This window comes from Rhea americana, unplaced genomic scaffold, assembly GCF_003343005.1.
Source record: "Rhea americana isolate MKP2758 unplaced genomic scaffold, rheAme1 scaffold_89, whole genome shotgun sequence".
Taxonomy (NCBI): Eukaryota; Metazoa; Chordata; class Aves; order Rheiformes; family Rheidae; genus Rhea; species Rhea americana.
In genome coordinates, this window is record NW_028187077.1 from 2,590,649 (window position 1) to 2,609,318 (window position 18,670).

Sequence of the window (18,670 nt, forward strand, 5' to 3'; positions counted from 1 at the left end):
AGGGCCTTGAGCTCCAATAATCTAGGAGATGCTTATGCAACAGAGAGAAACATTTATGATAGTAACAATTTGATTAAATAGAAGACAGGAGTAATTGGTAATAATAAATAGTGTAATAATAAAAATAATTATGCTTTTTAATGAAATGACAAAATATTTGAGTTTGAAAACCTCTCATTTTCACGTTATTTATAGTGAAAGTCAGGAGTATCCCCACTGAAATTAACCTGTTTGCCCCATCTCCTTCTCAGTCCCTTCTAATTTTAATGTGGTATGAAATTACAAGGTTAAGTTTATGACTTGGAAGAATACAAAAATGTGAACACAAGGATAAGTGCAGTAAGTATAAGTGTAACTGCAGGATCCAGAAGTTTAACCTAGTTTACAGGATGGAATGGTCACAGCCAGCACACAGATTGCTTGAATAAGTGCAGTGGACATCTAAAGAAATACTATCCTAGTGAAAGAATTTTTAAGATATGTTCTCTATCTTAACAGTGGTTCCTGTGAAGGTCTCTTTAAATTCTCTTGTTTCCTTGGGCTCTGAAATAGATCCAAGGTTCCCCTCCATTCTCCCCCAAACTGTGTTGCATATATAAAATGTAAGTCTTAAAACTGGTCACAAGAGGATGGAGAAAGAGCAAGTCCAAGGCAACCATCCAATTTCCTTTCTCCTCAAACTTAAAAATTATAGCCTGCATTAGAAATTGGAATCAGTACCAAGCAAAGATAAGAATTCCAATTTTATCTTTTAAAGGAGTTTTTGCTGTTTGCAAGACAGATGGTTTCCTGGGAGCTCTCACCAGCATGCAGAATTGAACTCCACAAAGATCAGCAGTAACAAAAACRTCATGCTTAAAGAGCTGTGTTGTTCTCTCACATTCATTTTAAATTTCTTTTAAATCTAAACCAACATCCTGTATCAAGAAATCACATTTACTGGCTTACCATTCTCTGTGTAAAAGGTTGCAAAAACACCGAAAGTTTGGACTTTGACTGTCCTTCCAGGATTGTTTTCTGTCTGGTAAGAAATTTTGTTTTAATCTCACAATTCATAGAATTATGTCTAGAAACTTGACATCAAATTTTATCACAGATTATTCTTATACTAAAAAGCATCAGCTAGGAATTTAACACAATTTAGTCAAAACTTTATAARAATAAGACTCAGTGCGTAATCTGGCTTGTGTTAATATTTGATTCCTTTTTCTTTTGTTCAAATGCGGAAGGAGACCATCCAAAAGAGAAAGTCATTCTGATAGTAAATGGAGCTGTTGATGTCTTTATAATTATTTTAAAAATATTTGTAGATTTTTTTTCTAGTTCAAGTAAACACTCCTTGGTACCATCTGTGCACTGATTTAGTTAAGTGGGCAGCCTTATTTTATTAAGTCAATTGGCTGGCTATCTTAACACATAGCCCACTTGAATGGTCATCTTAATACATAGCCCACTTGAAAGTTAGGATTTCAGCAGTGTGGCAGGTGCAAAAAGAACTGTTTAATAAAAAGGCCACTAATATTGATCAGGGCATATGAGTTTGCTTCTTAGACCCATCAGAGGTGTCCTGCAAGACCTGTGAACCACTTTTTTACCCTTAACTTTTTTACCTGCATGCTTCTTTACTACCTCCTGAATTTCTTCCTGAAGGTGAAACAATTAAAAATAGTGAGATGTCAGCACACCATGGCAAGACGACAGTCTAAGTACTCAGCTGAAGCATAATAAAACATCTCTTCTCAGTGCTGGTTTACTGTGGTTTTAGTAAAAGCCTACCTTTAAAAAAATCCTTTATTTGAGTAATAAACTTGAGTCTGTCAGAACAGAACTTGTGTACARGATTTCTATCCTGCTGAAAAATTGTATGTGATTGGTTTCACACAATACAGAAAGATTGCTAGAGCCCAACTCTGGACCCTGTGCTGAGCTCCAGTAAGGAGGCTGTGTTACGGAAACTTTGTCAGATCTAGTGGGAAGGGCATTTTGTATGCCCCAAAGCACGGGAATGTTAGCGAGAGCTGTTGCATTGTCTGGCTTATGATTGCAGAAGCATAAACTGTTGCTGCCCTTCTGGGAAATGATTGTGGTAGATTATAGAATAAATTTTAGATGAAATCAACCCCTCTTCTCAAAAACATCCCAGACTTACGCCTTTATTTTTTTAATAGTTTTGTGCTCAGCAATTTGACATACGAGTAAATTTGAAAAACTGGGTTTAAATATCTTCTTTTCCAAGTCAAACAAAAATATACCTGTAACGATCAATTATTGTCTTCCATAAATATGCCTATAAATAGAATCCAGAGAGAGACTCCTAAAAATTATCTAATTACTCTGTTTTGAATATCCTAGGTTGTTGGTGTGGCTCAAGCTATCAATAAGAAATCTGGAATTGGTGGGACCTTCACTGAACAAGATGAAAAGGTATGAAAGATGAACATTAATGTCTCTATCCTACTCTCACAGGGGAAGAGGGGTGGCTTTCTTTTTATTTTTCATACTAATTAGAAGGTTAGAAGTTACCACAAATTAAACACCTCTGAAAAACATAGAATTACTAGTTAGGTTGTAAATTTCTTGCTTTATGAGGTCATGAGAAATGCAGGTAAGAAATGGTTTAATTTCTGGATCAGCATGATACCTGTCATACATCACGGAAACACTACTGAAATGTATTGTAAATCAGTTTCTTAGCTTTTAATAGATGACATCATTTTTTATGAAGTTATTTTAAGTCTCTTGGCATCCCCAACAATACATATTTTGAATATTAAACTTTACCTAGTAATTTAAAAAAAATCTTTGGATAAATGATAAACAAAACATATATGAAATAACCAGAAGTGCAGAAAACACCTTAATGTCTAACTCTCACACTGCAGTTACTTTCCAAACATTGCTAGATTCACATTTGGACTGGCATAGCAAGAGAGGTTGGACTCAGGTTGAAGAAACTGCCGTAATCCGCAGGAACAAACAAATCAGTATTTCCCTTTTAAAATTTTCCCCTCTAAAACAGAACGCATAATGAGTATCTGCAAGATAGCAGAATTAATCCAATTCCAAACAGGAAAGAACTTGTGGCTTTGCTATGTTAGCAGAATTTTATTTCTACTTTCTAAGAGATTGAATTTCCAGGAGATTGTCTAAATTCAGTTCTTCTAGGTAAAATCTGTGTTGTCACACAATGAGTTGATTCCTCTGTGTTGCTTCTTATTCCTCTCATACTTTTAAGCAATATGTTAAGTCTAACTGAAAAATCCTGAATGTGTGATTAGCCAAAATAAACTTAAAAAATGAATCAATACTTCAAAGTGAAAACAAGAAAAAATTGCAGTAGCTTGTCTTAGAATACAGCTAAGATGTTGATGTTTGTCTTTAGGATTTTGCTGCTTATCTGGCATTTTGTGGCATTGTTCTTCACAACGCTCAGTTGTATGAGACATCTTTGCTTGAAAACAGACGTAATCAGGTATGGCCAACAGGTTTGTCCCAAGAATAGATCAATTATGACAGCTAAGTAGTAATTAGTGCCTGCTCCTGGTATTTCTTATATGGTAGTTATTCCCTGGCTGTTTKTAATTACTCTACTTGAATCCTGTGTATCTCTGATAAAAGCCCTAACTAATTGCACTGAGAAGTGGCTGGGCACATTCCAGGTTGGTCTGTGAGAAGTAGATTGTGAAGAGAAAGAAGCTAAAGTGAACTATCAATAAGTTAATTCCATTCCAAAATACTAGATATTGCCTGAAGTCATCCTGTGGCTCATTGTATATATTATACAGCTGGAAGCTTAAGTACTCCAAAAATTTCAGATAAAATTAGCTTTACRGAATAGCAGATTTGCTAATTTAGTCTTCTACACCTGTAAACAGTCACTTATAATATTTTCAGTAATGATAGGATACAAAACTAAATCTCCTACTGATGAGTGTATTGTATTGTATTTGCTATTTTGCTATATTGTATTTGCTTCTGTCTATATTACTCGTAGGTTATTTGTGCATAGAATATAACCTTTATGGATAGAATATATCTACCAAACTCAGTATAAAACGTTTTAGAGAAATAACTAGGCAGTAGTTGTTTTAAAATTTTCTGGTAGGTTTGAGTTACCAAGTGACTATCAGTGTTAGTAAACTGGTAGAAATTTGGACAAGGTTTTCAAATTGATTCCATGCTTCTTGTGAGGAAAAATGGAATATAAGTTGATCACAGCTGAGAAGTCCCTCAGCAGCAGCTTTTCCATACGGTAAACTGCATCAAAATGGTGTTTTCACCAAAGAAGTTCACAAGGATCTGCCAGAATTGCAACAGATAATTATTATCTTCAAAAGTTTTAAGTCATTTAAGTATCCTTTTTGGTATTTTCAAAATACACACATCAGCCATTGAAACCTACTGGGTTTGCTAAAGGGCAAATTATGCATGCTCTCTGGATTTCACAAGTTTTATCTGAAGAATTCATTAGCTCACTGAACTATTAGAGCTTAAGTCTATTCTGTCCCTTTCATTAGAAACAGAGACACCTAACTATACTGTTTCTTCTATCAAGGGTGTCATACCGACTATTAATGATTTTTACCTTGCAGTCTGTATGATAGCCAAAACTTAAATTTTTGTCATGTGAGTACATGTTGACTTCCTTGATTTAGGAAGAAGGGAAGAATCAAAGAAACTAGTCATTGTAATTATTGCTTACATCACGATTTGCCAAAATGTCACAAATGGCTTTTTTTGCAGGTGCTTCTTGATCTTGCCAGCCTGATTTTTGAAGAGCAGCAATCTTTGGAAGTAATTTTGAAGAAGATAGCTGCCACTATAATATCTTTTATGCAAGTGCAGAGGTGCACCATTTTTATAGTGGATGAAGATTGTACTGTGAGTATGTTTTTTTTTATTTAAAGATGGAAGTGCTTATCCCTGGGACCAGTATGGGCTTCCTCCATTTTCATTCAGTAGCATTTCACACCCGGAGTATGTTCTGTTGCCTTTGCCTGCTCTGCCTTTGCTTTTATAGACTCATTCAGGTTAGATGTTGATTTGGGAGGCTAGGTCTTTGGGTAGACTATACTCTGCTATTTATGTAGTCATTTTGCATTGCCTGTTGGTAAAGTAAGACTTTAAGTTCTCCACATGGCTGTTCCCCACTCCCRCCAGTTGGTATTGTGGTTCTCTTATGGCAAAGGTCTTGAACGTAGAACTCTTGTATAACTTGTTTTCTTGGCTACTGTTGTAGGAAGGAAAARCAGAAAAGGCTGGAAGGAAAACAATGCGGCCTTTACTTGCTGTGCAGAAGCACTCTTGACTGCATTTTTTCTTTCTTGGGTATATCTACACAGGGAGTATCTAAACAGAATCACGGAGTGTCCCAAGATCCTGGCTCACTGGAACAAAGCACAGCTCCTTTCCACCTCCATTTCTTGCCTATTGAAAACAGGCTACRGAATGCCGAGCAGGATATTGTGTGCCTCAGTTTTGTACTGGCATTCCTAGTTTTACTACTCTTTAGGGGTATGAGTGTACTAAGATCTGGAAGCGAGGTAGTGTTTGCATGTCCTGTAGCACAGACATAGCCTTCGTCTTCACTTATGTTTATCTGCCATCACCACATCACTCCTGCATACAAGCACACACTCCTGCATCACAAGAATACAGGAGAATTTACTTAATTTTTGTATTCACACACACAGTCTGTGCAGGTTAGTTAAACTCCAGAACCTAGTTTCTGGTCTGTAGTTTTAATCTTTAGTACAGACAGAATCTCATTTCTTAATATTTGAGAAGTCTAAATATAGGAAAAAAAAAAAAAGCTACATGAAAAGCAACAAAGAGACCTGTCAATAAGTTTAAAAGGCTCTGATGTCCCAGCCTGTCCAAGTAAAGCAGAAAGTATGCACTCCTGTTCTGGAACTGGATGAATGTTAAAATATGGAAGTTCTATGCTAACWGATAAATATAGCACAGCTTATAAATACTGGCATTTCTTAGAGTGAATGATCAGTAAGCAGAGATTCAAGAGACTTCAATGATATTTAAAGATGCATTTTAAGATATTTTTGAGGTACAATCCTGATCTGTTGACACTAGATGTGAAACACAATTAGATAATTTTATACTTGCCCTTATTACAGATTAGGAGTAGATGATTGCAACAGGCTTTTTTTTTTCCACAATTACTGCTATAACTTCTTACAACCACAACCCTGTATTGAAAAAATCCTCTTTGTATTTCAGGATTCATTTTGTAGTGTTTTTCACATGGAATCTGAGGAATTAGAAGATTCAGCTGAAAATCTCAAGAGGTAAAACGATTTATTCAAATTTTGGTTCATTTTGGGAGCATGTTGAAGAAATTAGAATTTTAAGGTTCTTTCTTATGAAAAAATAATTATTTTTTCTAAGTTTCTTAGTATCATGTATTATCACTATTTGCTATGGAGCAGGCTTGGCCCTGAAATATATGTATATAACTTCTATTGCCTTAAACAGGTCACACTGAGAGCAGAATAGGAAAATAAGGTATATTCTTTTCTCTCTGGCAGGTCTCAGTATCCATAAAAGTCTTAGTTTTGTAGTTCTATTTTTTTATACTGCATTTAATTTCTGTAATTATCTCTTTTTCTTTTCTGCTTTTTAATTAACTGTATTAGATGGTGGTAACACAAAACAGTTTAAAAAAACACATACTTTTTTTCCTGAAGAAGAACGCAAAAGCACTCAGCACACTTCCAGCAACTCCTGATGCTCCCTTAAATACAAGCTAGGCAAAATGGAAAATCCAACATAGTAATGTAACTTTATTTGCAAGGAATTGGGACAGAGAAGAAAAACTCCCTCTTTCTCACTCCATTGCTCATGTACTGCCCTGATTTGACTGTGCCATGGAAGAGAGAAGGGAAGTCGTTTGTTAACTAAGCAACTCTATACGATTAGGTACTCCCTTTATTTCACATATCTAATGTCAAGTATCAGTTACAGAGCCCTTACAAAAACATTACCAGTGTGATATTTAGATAGAATGGACTTCCACGCAGATTCTTGAGCAAGGCTTTAAATCATAAAAATAATCTGGTAAAGCAAAATAAATCTTGGGGCTAAATTTAAGATACAGAAAATTATTTTGGGTTTAAGACTTCCATGTTCATAGTAATTTATAACCTAAGGCTCCTAGTTGGATTTTGAGCTCTGCTTATATGCTTTGAATAACAGCCTTCTGGTTTAACATGCTTACTCTTGCTGTTGTTAATAAAAACAATAACGCAGTAAGCCAGTACTCAAAACCTCCAGACAAGGGGTCAGCCCCTTTGCAGTAGGTATTGTGCAAATGCACAAATAAACATCCTTGCCATAAAGAGCTTATAAAATACAGATCTGAACTTGGAAAGTTCTGAAACATTGGTACCAACATAGACTGAACAAAGATTGAACAAATTAGTGGCCTGTCATATAGCTGAAGTTACCTATTTGCCTAATCTTCTTTAAGATCACAGCTCGGAGAAGATCTAACAATAAAATAATAAATGCATTTCAAGACTAAGCCTTCGAGGTGTATAAAAAGTGAAAATTAATTTTGTGGGCTTGTCTAGAATTCATCTCTAACAAATCTGGTAGACTGCTATCTATTGGAAAGTATCCACTTTAGTAGATACTAATCATGATATTAACACTTTCTATTTGTGACTTTTAACAACATTTTATAAAGTACTTTATAATGAAGGATAAGCATTATTTTCATTTTATAGCTAGGGAAACAGAGTTAAAAAACATGATCAACTGAATCAGGAATAAAGTCCTGAACTTCTAACTTTCAGTTGTCTTCAAGAAGCCATCAAGAATTTCAATTGGGAGGAAAGGAAAGAAGTAGAAATAGTTGGATTCAAATATGCAAACTAAATAGTTTCCATATTTAGTCTGAGCTGCCGTATTTAAATTCTGAAAATGACTGGCACCAATGCTTTTTTCTGTCATTAAAAGCTGTTCTTTCAAATAATATCAAAAGAGTGATACATAGCTGCATATAAAGTGCACTACTGCATATGTAGTGTCCAGAAAGAAAACAGAGATTTTTGTATCCATTGGGCTTTTTTTGCAGGGAACATTTCCTATGGGAAATTTAACTACACATATTTGGAAATTAAGTCCAAAGAGTGTAGCATAAGCAAGTGAAAACTGTTGAGCTCTGTTATGATCTTAGACAACATGAAATCAGAAGGTATAGAGGTACAAAGGATAGTAAGATCACAGGATAAAAGGGAAATTTTCTGTTTACTTCCTCCTCCATACTATGGGGATACTATTCATTATTCCTTTCACGCTTACTAGTTAATGCACTCCAAGTCTAATTTACTGCTTTTATGGGCCATTAGTAAATTATTTCTCACAACTGATAGGGAGGGAATGCTGGCTTGCAATTAATTGTATATCTGACTCTTGTTCAGCACAGACAGCACAGTTGCTTGCTGCCGTATACTAAGGACTGTATTATGATTCAGCCATTGGAGTTAAACTTCTGCTATGTTCTAAGGTCACAGGTTTGGGGAGACAGAAGTATAATGACACAGATCAGATGGGAAGTATTACTTACAAGATAAAACTTYTGGCTGATTATATAATCAAGGACCCTGAATCAAATTCCAAATCAGATGGGTTTTCAGAATTGTGAGGTGTCGCCATGTATAACCAAGTTAAATAAAGAACAATTCCCTTCCCCCAGTACTGCGAACATCCCTTGGATATGCATTTACAGCAGAAGGATAACTAGAGTCAAATCCAGTATCAGAGGGAAACTGCAGAGACTTGTGAATAAGCACATATGAAGACATGTGTATTCCTCCAAAACAGGCGAAGGGGTCAACAGAATTAAAATGCCTAAATTAAATAAATCATGGCTATAAAATTAGGAGAGAAATGATTGATTTTGTAATGATTTTTTATGACCTCATTTGGAAAATCAGAAATTCTATTTCAGTAATATGATCCCCATGCAACTGATCACAAATTTACTTTCAGAACACATTTGAAATGAACTTAGAATCGGAAAATTCACAATGTTACCAGCTGCATTCGGTGAATTTTACCTGGTAGTGATTTTTCAAGTGTCCCAGATTTGTGAAGGAATATTATTTTTAAAAAGTTCTGTTTATTTCACTGTGAACACTTTTGTTCATTAATTATCCTTCATCTACATAAGCTGTACTCATTTGATAATTTTTTAAGTTTGGTGTTTCTGACTTACTTAGCATTTTAGAAAGTTAAAGAAATGGTGTAGCAGTTTTGTGATGGAATGCTGATGACAGCTAGATTAGGAGACAGGATTTGAAATCAGCTCCATTATAATAGATATTGATTATATTTTTTGTTGGTTTATACTGGAAAAATTTTTACAATTACCTACTTTGCATAATGATACAACCTATTGTCATATGACACATGTAATAGGAATGTTCTGTCTTTCAGAGACTATGATACAAACAAAATCAATTATATGTATGCTGAATATGTCAAGAATACAATGCAGCCCCTCAATATCCCAGATGTCTGCAAAGATAGAAGATTTCCCTGGACAGTAAGTAAAATACGCTTAGGTTTGAAATTCAGAAATGGAAAATATTTTTCTGTTTTTTATCTCCAGTCTTTTTTGCTTTCCCTTCATTATTCCTGTTTTGTTAATTGGAAGGCAGAGTTTTTTCAATGTTCATTATCAATGTGCAAATAATACAATACTCAAACAGAGTGAGCAAGGTGACCAGCAGAGGGTTTTCTCCCAATAGCCTTTATTAAAAAGGCCTAAYATTTGTCTGTCAATCAATTCACACTGCAAGGTTGAGAGGTAGCAGTATATTCTAAGGAAAGCATCTGAGTGAAGAACAGCTGGAGGTTTTCAAAGTAATCCTCTGTAGTTTATTGCGGTTGTTGGGAGGGTCTCGGAAGTTACCTCCCGTTCATTCCCTCCTTTCCCTCTTGCTCTGGCAAAGACTAATGTTRTGGATGCAGATTCTCTGCTGTTTTGAAGGAACAGCTTCACGTTTCTTTGGCAGATTATGCTTCACGCTTCATTAAGCAGTGTCAGCTTGTGGTATGGTGACCCACAGACAGATAGGGGAGAGTTGGGAGGGAAGGTCACTTGGCAAGATTCTGACTGAAGTCATGTTGTCTTTTAAAATCATTGTCAACAAAAACCAAAGTTTGGTCAACAAAAACCAAACTTCTAACTATTTTTCTGTCAATGAAGAAACTAAGAACAGTATCTGCTCTTCTTATTATATTTAAACCTCTCTCATGCTTAAGCCTGAGGGGCTCAGGTAGAGGCTAGTAAGAGGAAGGAGGAGGTATTATGGGACCAGATAAGTTTTTACCAAACAGCTTACCAAACCCATTCAGAGTTGAGCAATGGGAAGGTCAGGAAGTACAATGTTCAGTGTGACTGTTTCAGTAAGTGGAAAGGAGGGGCAGGCTCACACTGGTGAGCTGAGTTGCTTCACTTTTTCTGTGTGCGAGGTTTCACTGCTGTTCTGGAGTAGGATTCTATGAAGGACTGAGCGATGCAGCAATTGAGAGCTCAGCACTTCACAGTATAAGGCCCAACGCTATCTCAATTGGAAGAGTAGAAGAAAAAACAGAATCAGATGGATGTACTCTATTGTATCAATAAAGAAATAGATGACTATTTGAAGACATTTTAAAATGGAAAAAATACCTTGAGAGTCATTTCATACAAAAGCCTTTCCCTTTGTCAATGCAGTCCCTGTGGCTGCATCTCCACCACTGTGCAGAGGCAGTTTCAAGGCTGCTGAAAGCTGAAGTACCCTAACATGAGGGAAATTCAAGATGTACCTGGTGCCCCAAAACCCTGGGTTGCCTCTTTTTTTAAAGCACTCCATGACATCCTTACTCGCTTTATGAACACACTCTGGTGCTTTTTAGCTGCTTTGGTGGCCTCAACCACTGATGCAGTGATATGAGGCAGACCAGACAGCTTATTTCTTCCATGGTGGAGGCCTGTTCTTGCCCATCTCAGGTTCAGGCTACCTACAGTGACAATACAGAAGCCACATGCTAAGCCTTAGCACTCGTGTGCACAAGTTCTTCCYTGAATCAACAAAATTAGTGCAGCGTAGACAAAGTTTGAATATCTATATTGGCTCTTTTAGCCATTTACTCCTGCTGTTGTTTGGTCTCCTTCCTGTTCATTAATACTGGGTCAGGCATTTTTTTAAGCACTMTGCACTGTGGTCTTATCTACAACCAAGCTAAATTTGAATTACAATGAACTTTACTATGAAACAGCAGGTTCTACTCACAGTAGCCATAAACCAGTTTTCATGCAAGTTTGACTTCGCTGTTTCTCAGCTGACCTTGCAGGAGAGGTCTAGCAACAGATGCAGATTTTCCTCCTTTTTTTACAGCTAATTTCACAGGTGTGTCTTTCAAGACCACAGTTCAGAAACCAGGAAATTCTACTTGTCAGTTATTTCATCTATTATCTTGCTAATAAGCTACTACTTATTAAGTCTCTGGAGTCATATGAAGAATCTGACATGATGTAAATCTTTCAAATTTTCTCCAAAAAATCCTGCTTCCCCTCTCCCATTATAAGCATTTGTGCAATGCCTGCAGAGAAACAATCTCCAACCACTTGCACAGCACCACATATTAACATATTAAAGCAGCAATACTAAAAAAAACCAAACAAACAATCTTTGGATCTGAAATATTACTGTGTATATGTTTTTTTTTTTTTTTTTTTTTTTCTTTACATACAATCAGAGAGTGGACCATATTTATCTCTTAGCAACTGCCATGTTACTCCAGGACTAAGTGCAACAGAAAAGAACTGAGGACTTCTCTCACTAGATATTTGAAAAAGATATATTGTCTTTTTGTTCCACCCTTCCCTCCCCTTCCCTAAATAAATTCAATTTCCTTCACTTGGAGCATGAGATAAACTGACAGCAATGAAAAGACTGCAGAAATGTTGACCTTTTAGAAAACTAGGCATGCTTTGAATCATAACTTTGATCTCCACTAAGGCATATTTCATGGCCATGGTGGATTAAATATCTCTTTAATCAAGGAATCTCAAACAAACCAAAAGGGCTGCTGAAAATTTTAGTATCATTAAATACACGATTAGGAAAATGCCAGGTAGCCACTCTTCTTTTATGAAATCTGTTTCTTACAGTGCATGCGTGCACAACTCTCATTTTCATGAAAGTGGTACCTTCTAAGGAAAGAATCTATTATCAGATTAGCACATGGACATACATCACTGTAAACTCCTACTGAATGATTATCATCATCTGTATTATTATTTACCAAAGCTTGTATCAAATACAGTGTTTATTATTACTGACCRAAGATGTGCAAACTCTTTGAAAACATAGTTCCTCTGGAAAAAAAGTATGTAAACCAAGCAATTTTAGATCTCAGCTTGCAGTTTTTTCACTTTGAGCTAAAACTTGTTTGTAAAATTGTAACTTTATTTTTTTGTTTGTTTAACAGAATGACAATGCAGAAAATGTAAGCCAACACATAAAGAGTTTGCTGTGTACACCAATCAAAAATGGGAAAAAGAATAAGGTGATAGGTGGGTAACTTTACAAAAAACAAGTCGTACATTTCATAGAAGTAGCATGCCACATGCTCCACAGTAAAAGCCTGGCAATATAGAATCTAAAAGCATGGGAAAAGATCCTTAATTATTTTGCTTTCAGCTAAGATCACTGCAACCTTCACTGTAAACTGCTTACCAAATTACCGTCTAAAATATCCCTATGATATTTCTCTGATTTTGTAGCTTCTTTGCATTTGATAATGTTCTGTAAGTAAAATTATTTTCACCATTCCCTGTTCAGAATGGTGAAAATCTGTTCAGAGGGTAAGATTTCACTCTTGTTTGTGCACATCTTTTAAAAGGCAGTAAAAGACAGAAAAGATATGTACCAGCAAATAAGCTCTCCAGGCCTGAGCTGTCTGTAGTGCTGGGCTGTAAGGGAACAGTGACTGCAACCTGGAAGTTTCGCGCTGGGGAAGGCAAGCTGAACTGCCCAGACATTGCCACTTTCCTCAAATGAGACTTCGTTACAAAAAGACGTATACATTAGAAGGCGAAGTGATGTTCACTTTTGATGCTGTGAATTGCCCTTTGGAGGTGCCTGCTTCTATCTGTGGATTATATGGGGAGCCTACAATCCCACGTTAAGACAYTAGATAGGTGCCTAAAGTTACCTAGTGTAAATACCTTCTGTAGAGCCTCCTCTGCTTTCTCTAGCACTGTTTTTCTTCTACATTAAAGAGTGACCACTGGATTCCTGGGGTAAAAAATTCAGAAGTAATTTGACATCACTTAGGTCCACAAAAGCCTACAGACTTATGCAGACTTAGAAGCCTTGTTCTCTTTAATTTCCTAAAAATACTTAGGTAGCTGTGGTCTGGATCCTCAAAGATAAGTATGTACCTAAACAGTTTTGAGGATCTAGTCCTAATAATGCTTCAGAGAATAAGCTTAATAACTTGTAAGACTTCTACTGGGTTTCAGATTCACCTCAGAGAATGGGATGATGATAGTTTTTTGAAAATTGCCAGGACTTCCCTGTCCTAGGAGGAATAGAATAAATGTAAGACTGGTTTCCCGACATCAGTAAGTTCCACAAGTAAATAGAACATATAATGTACTGATTTTCAGACAGCAGCATGAGTTGAACATCCTCATCTTCATGAAAATTGACAAGGAAACATTTCAGAGTTCCAAGGATGCATTTTTTACAAGTCTTCAAGTAATCATCCTTTAGAATTGTGGCAGTACTGTCTAATCAATGTCTGTAGGAAGTATGAAGCCCCTTTTCATGAAGACAGATTTTTTTTTCAACACTCAAAGCAGACAAACATTGCTACCTAATACAGTTCTGTGAAGTTTCCTTTAATACTGGCTTCTTCAGTGAGATCTTTTATTACTTTAAGTATTCTACCAGACCCACAAGACAAAGATGAAGATTGAACTGTTGGAGCTCTAGCTAGAGATATTTCATTATGTTGTTAGCTACTGATAAAACAGTTGCATCTGATCTCATAGAGTGGTATCATATGCTGTGGAACTTCAAACTAAAAATTTCAGTTAGGCTATCCAYTTATGTGGGCTTTTTGTGGGAAATATTCTTCGAAATCTCCTAATCTCCACCTAATGTTCAGATCTTTAACAGGGCAAAAGTTGTCTTGGGGACAATACCTAGAAGTTCCTTTAGTGTACTGTATAATATTCAAGAAGATTATAGGTCTCCTTTTTTATTTTTAAGATTAGTATTCCTGAGACCAGAATTTGGGGAGTGAAGGTAGGGCAGATGGTGGGGGGAGAAGCTGTCCACAACACAACCAAGCGTATTTTACTGGCAAGAGAGATGAAAAAAAGCTTTTTTATTCTCCTGACTTGTGCATTTTTCAGGTATTTGGTGAAAACTTTATAGACTCTTTCTGTGGTTTTTTAAGTATGTCCCAATAAAAGAATTTTGGGCTTCTTTAATCCTGAGGTATGGATCCCTCAATGGTTTGRGGAAGCTTTTGGAAAATGTTTCAATTAAAGAGTATTTTTTAATATATATTACATAGTAAATTTACTGTAGTTATCTTCATTTTTAAGAGAAATTTACAAGCACTCCAAAGCTGTGTATTTTAAGAATTTATTTGCTCTTGTGCCTTATTCTGTTTGGTCTTAAATCTTGTATTTATTACATCACAGTTGCTATGGAAATAATTGTATTTTCATAAATAGGACTAAACAGAGATCTGAAAGTGAGACTGCCCTATAGAGTTTAATAAGTCAGCTTCTTTTTTCCTAGGAAAAAGTTAATCTTGTTCTTAGGGAATTCTTTTTCCCTGAAATTATGTATTTTTACTATCAATCAATCTACTACTCTCAGTCCACTGAAGTTCAGAATTCTATTTGCAATATTCAGGTATTATAGTCCCTGCCCCAATAGTTTACAGCTAAAGCTGATCTCTTTAGAGCAGAATCTGATACTAAAACAAGTTCCCAAAACAGAACATACTTGGAAACAGGATAGTGTTCTTTTATTTTCACATTAAAGCTTGTACATTCAAGGCCAGTATTCTTCTAAAAACAGAGTTTTCATGTGTGCAGCATTTTTCTCTTAAGACTTCTACACTCTGTTAAAAGGGAAGAATCACACGTGATCCCTCAAACTTTTTTTTTTCCTTTAATGAAACGCTTGAAGGGCTATTTTAGTAAACAAATGTAGAGTGCTAAAAGGGTAGAAACATTTCTATTTAAAAAAAAGGTAGCTCTGACAASACCTTATAGTAGATGCTGATTACGTTCACTGTTGATACTGATATAAAACAGTATTTGTTATAATTCCTTCCTTATCCGTAAGCAGAAAGCAAATCTGGCCTCCCTGACCTTATAGTGGCAAACTGTAAGTACCAAAGGCAAGCACTCAGATTCTGTTCATGTATACCTATGTAAATCTTGCTGAAGCAAGAAAATACAAAAATTAGTAACAATGTTCTGGAAACATCATACTAAATAGTTATCTTCCCTTTCATTTTTATTGGTTACAAATATATTTAATAGACTACTGTTTCTACTGCAAAATGTTCTTCATAAAATACGTATGGTATACAAATTGATAAGGAATTGCAATTTATAGCAAATGAAACTCTGATTTTCACTGGGCTAATTATTTGCAGTTGACCAGGAAAGAAAATGTTAGGTTTTATTCTCAAAAATGTGGAAAGTGGGGGGGAAAAACAGTTGGGTTAAAGGTAACAATCATCCACACAGCAGTTCTGCCCACAGGCATTTCATACTTGCAATGCAGCTGCTTTAATTCACATTTTGATTTCTTATCAGAAACTGTACTTCATTAGGGAAAGCTAAGGTGAGGTATATATGTGAATTCTCCTTTGTTYAAAATGGTACCAGGGATTTTAGCTGAAGCAAGTGTTAGTAGAACTTATATGTCAGACCCCTCAATGGCATATGCACAGAAAATTCTGGTACTGAACAGAATCATTAGGAAATATTAACACAAAATAAACAAATACAAACATCAAAAAGCTTGATGGTAACAAGCTGAATTCAGCTGGAGGCTGTTCCATGACTAGTAGACTTTGGAGCAGGCTGTAATTCAATCACATCTTCATAGACTCAGCACTGAACTTTGAGCCTCAACTTTATTTTCTGTTTAGTTCATTTTTTAAAAAAATCCTGTACTGACTCAAATAAGGAAGTGAAAACTCTGTGTACCACTGTTTTGACTTTCATAAATGTTCTTCTGGCATGGTTACAAAAATTTAATTAGCCTCCAAAGGACAAATTGTCTTTTGGGATTAAATCAATCTAAAATACAATTAATAATAAAAGTCAAGATGAAAAGTACCCTAGAATTCTGCAAGATAATCTAGTGTGTAAAGCCTGACATTTTTGTTTTATAAATCCTAACAAATATTTTTGAGTCTACTAAACAACATACAGTATTTTAAGTATTTATTCTGTAATACAGTGAAATTATTCTAAAAAAAATTTGGAGTGGRTTCTATAGCATTCTCATTTATCACTTTTATATAAACTGTTTATTTGTACTGTAGGGCTGATTTGTACTGCAGGCCAAACAGAGTCTTAAACTTAATTTTTGTATTATGTACTTACATAACAAGGTGATAGTTTGGCAATTCTCTATATTATTTCTTTTAATTTTGGTATCCTGGTTAGGGGTTTGCCAGCTTGTGAATAAGATGGAAGAAAACTCAGGCAACATCAAGGCTTTCAACAGAAATGATGAACAGTTCCTGGAAGCATTTGTCATCTTTTGTGGCTTGGGAATCCAGAATACACAGATGTATGAAGCTGTAGAAAGAGCCATGGCCAARCAGATGGTGACGTTAGAGGTGAGCTCAAAATCTAGGTGGTCCTTAATTGGCACAATAGATTCTGATTTTCACCATACCTTGTCTGTTCTACACATAACTGTTGTTACTCACTTGAATACTGAACTGAAACCATTCTCTCACATGAGAACAGCATTTGGCCCCTCGAGTTGCACAGGAATACTGTATTTTTCTGCTTGTTTCCATATTTGCCTGCATGCTATTTTATTTGGTATTGTATTTTAACTTTATTGTATTTAGTGGTGAACCCAAATGCATCTTTTCGTCTACACAAGGCTACATGGTGGCAACATTACTCATTTGTTCTGTTGCATAGGAARAAAAATGGTTTGGGGGATTAGGAGCTTCCTTTTCTTGTCTGAGACATTATCTTCTGTGATGATTTTGGCTCAGTCTTGTTTGTGGAGTAATGGCAACATTACTGTATGTTTTCTGCAATTTTCTCAAGACTTCATCAAACCATATCAAGATGAACATCACCTGCTCTCTGTCTTTGAACTGGTTACTGTTAAGTTTAATGGCTGAAGAGGGTCTAAGAAGTTGAATTAGTCAGAGATGATAACTTGAAGCTGAAAGTGAAAAATTTGTAGACTTTGGATCACCTCACATTCATTATGTAAACAGAGTGTTTCCAGAATTCCTAAAATGTGGACTATGTACCCTATAGCCTCTAAAAGAAACATTAAAACTCCCAAATAAACTTGTATTTAGTCATATGAAATGAAAAGGTGCTAAAATTATTGTCAAAATAATTTCAGTGCTTTAAAAAAGATGAGCTGTTTGTTTATGTGACAAATTAGCAATTCTTTTACTATAACACATCACAGATAATATGGGAAGGCCATACACACAAGTTCCATAATGACAAAAAGACTGCAGATTAACATGTAAAATGGCTTCTTCATGAAATAGCTATTTTTTTAGTTGCATGTATGCTAAAAAGACCTTCAGAACATTTCAATGTCCTGTTCATTCTCACAGCTAAAAAATATGAATTTATTTTGTTAATTTAAAACAAACATATTTTCTTTCAGATTTTTCTGCCAAGTTTAAGCTAGGATAAAACTCTTTCATGTATGAATAACCCCCTGAAAGGATTATTATGGCAACAATGTCAGGCCCATAATTATAGCTGTTCCTTGAATTATTTGTCTTTGAAAGTGGGGCATGAAAACTTTCCAAAGAGAAAATCAGAGTTTTTTGTTCATTTATAGAAACTATTTACATTTTCTTGGCCTAGTTAGCTCAAGAAGGCTTTGTGAGGTTTGTAAAAGCTGCAGATATCTCCCCAGATGCCTTTAGAGAGCTCCTTTAAAATCAGTAGGGGTCCTGAATCGACACTAGGTTTCAGTAAGTGCATTGCATTGCAGGACTGCAGCTGCAGACTGCAACTTCTCTTTTAGAAAAAAAAACACTACTTTTCATGATACTGCACTTTTGTTTGTACTAAGGGTTCTTTTTCTCCTCCTGCAGGTTCTCTCATACCATGCTTCTGCTGCTGAGGAGGAAACGAGGGAGCTGCAGGTAACAGCGGTAATTGAATTTTTTACTATTACTCTAGAACTACTTTGTTAGTAGATGGAACAATGAAAGGCAGTTCTTTACCCACATGTGCCTCTGCATGTTAGGCATCATATTTTCAGAAATAAAAGTTATAGTGAAGCCTAAACGGATCAGTTCCTGACTTGGATCAATATGTCAAGCAAAAGCAAGATATGACAAAGCCAACAATGAGAGATACAGTTAGCCAGAGAGCTGTAACTAC

General features: G+C 35.6%; 1 protein-coding gene and 1 long non-coding RNA gene across 10 annotated transcripts in view; one reads left to right on the forward strand and one right to left on the reverse strand.

The window, feature by feature from the left end:
• Window positions 1-18,670, forward strand: part of PDE5A (phosphodiesterase 5A) — a 65,459-nt gene that overhangs the window by 23,421 nt on the left and 23,368 nt on the right. For 7 of the 8 annotated variants that reach the window (XR_014898104.1, XM_085323876.1, XM_085323879.1 and 4 more), the window contains exons 4-11: window positions 2,353-2,424; window positions 3,383-3,472; window positions 4,744-4,881; window positions 6,238-6,305; window positions 9,460-9,568; window positions 12,505-12,589; window positions 16,730-16,905; window positions 18,379-18,438. Coding sequence is in view for 7 of the 8 variants with exons in the window: in XM_085323876.1 (XP_085180002.1) it covers window positions 2,353-2,424; window positions 3,383-3,472; window positions 4,744-4,881; window positions 6,238-6,305; window positions 9,460-9,568; window positions 12,505-12,589; window positions 16,730-16,905; window positions 18,379-18,438 (798 nt within the window). In the remaining variant the exon portion in view is untranslated. The remainder of the gene's footprint in view (window positions 1-2,352; window positions 2,425-3,382; window positions 3,473-4,743; window positions 4,882-6,237; window positions 6,306-9,459; window positions 9,569-12,504; window positions 12,590-16,729; window positions 16,906-18,378; window positions 18,439-18,670) is intronic. The other variant, XM_085323877.1, reaches the window with a different exon arrangement.
• Window positions 1-18,670, reverse strand: part of LOC146584900 (uncharacterized) — a 78,780-nt gene that overhangs the window by 21,790 nt on the left and 38,320 nt on the right. The gene's annotated exons all lie outside the window — the stretch shown is intronic.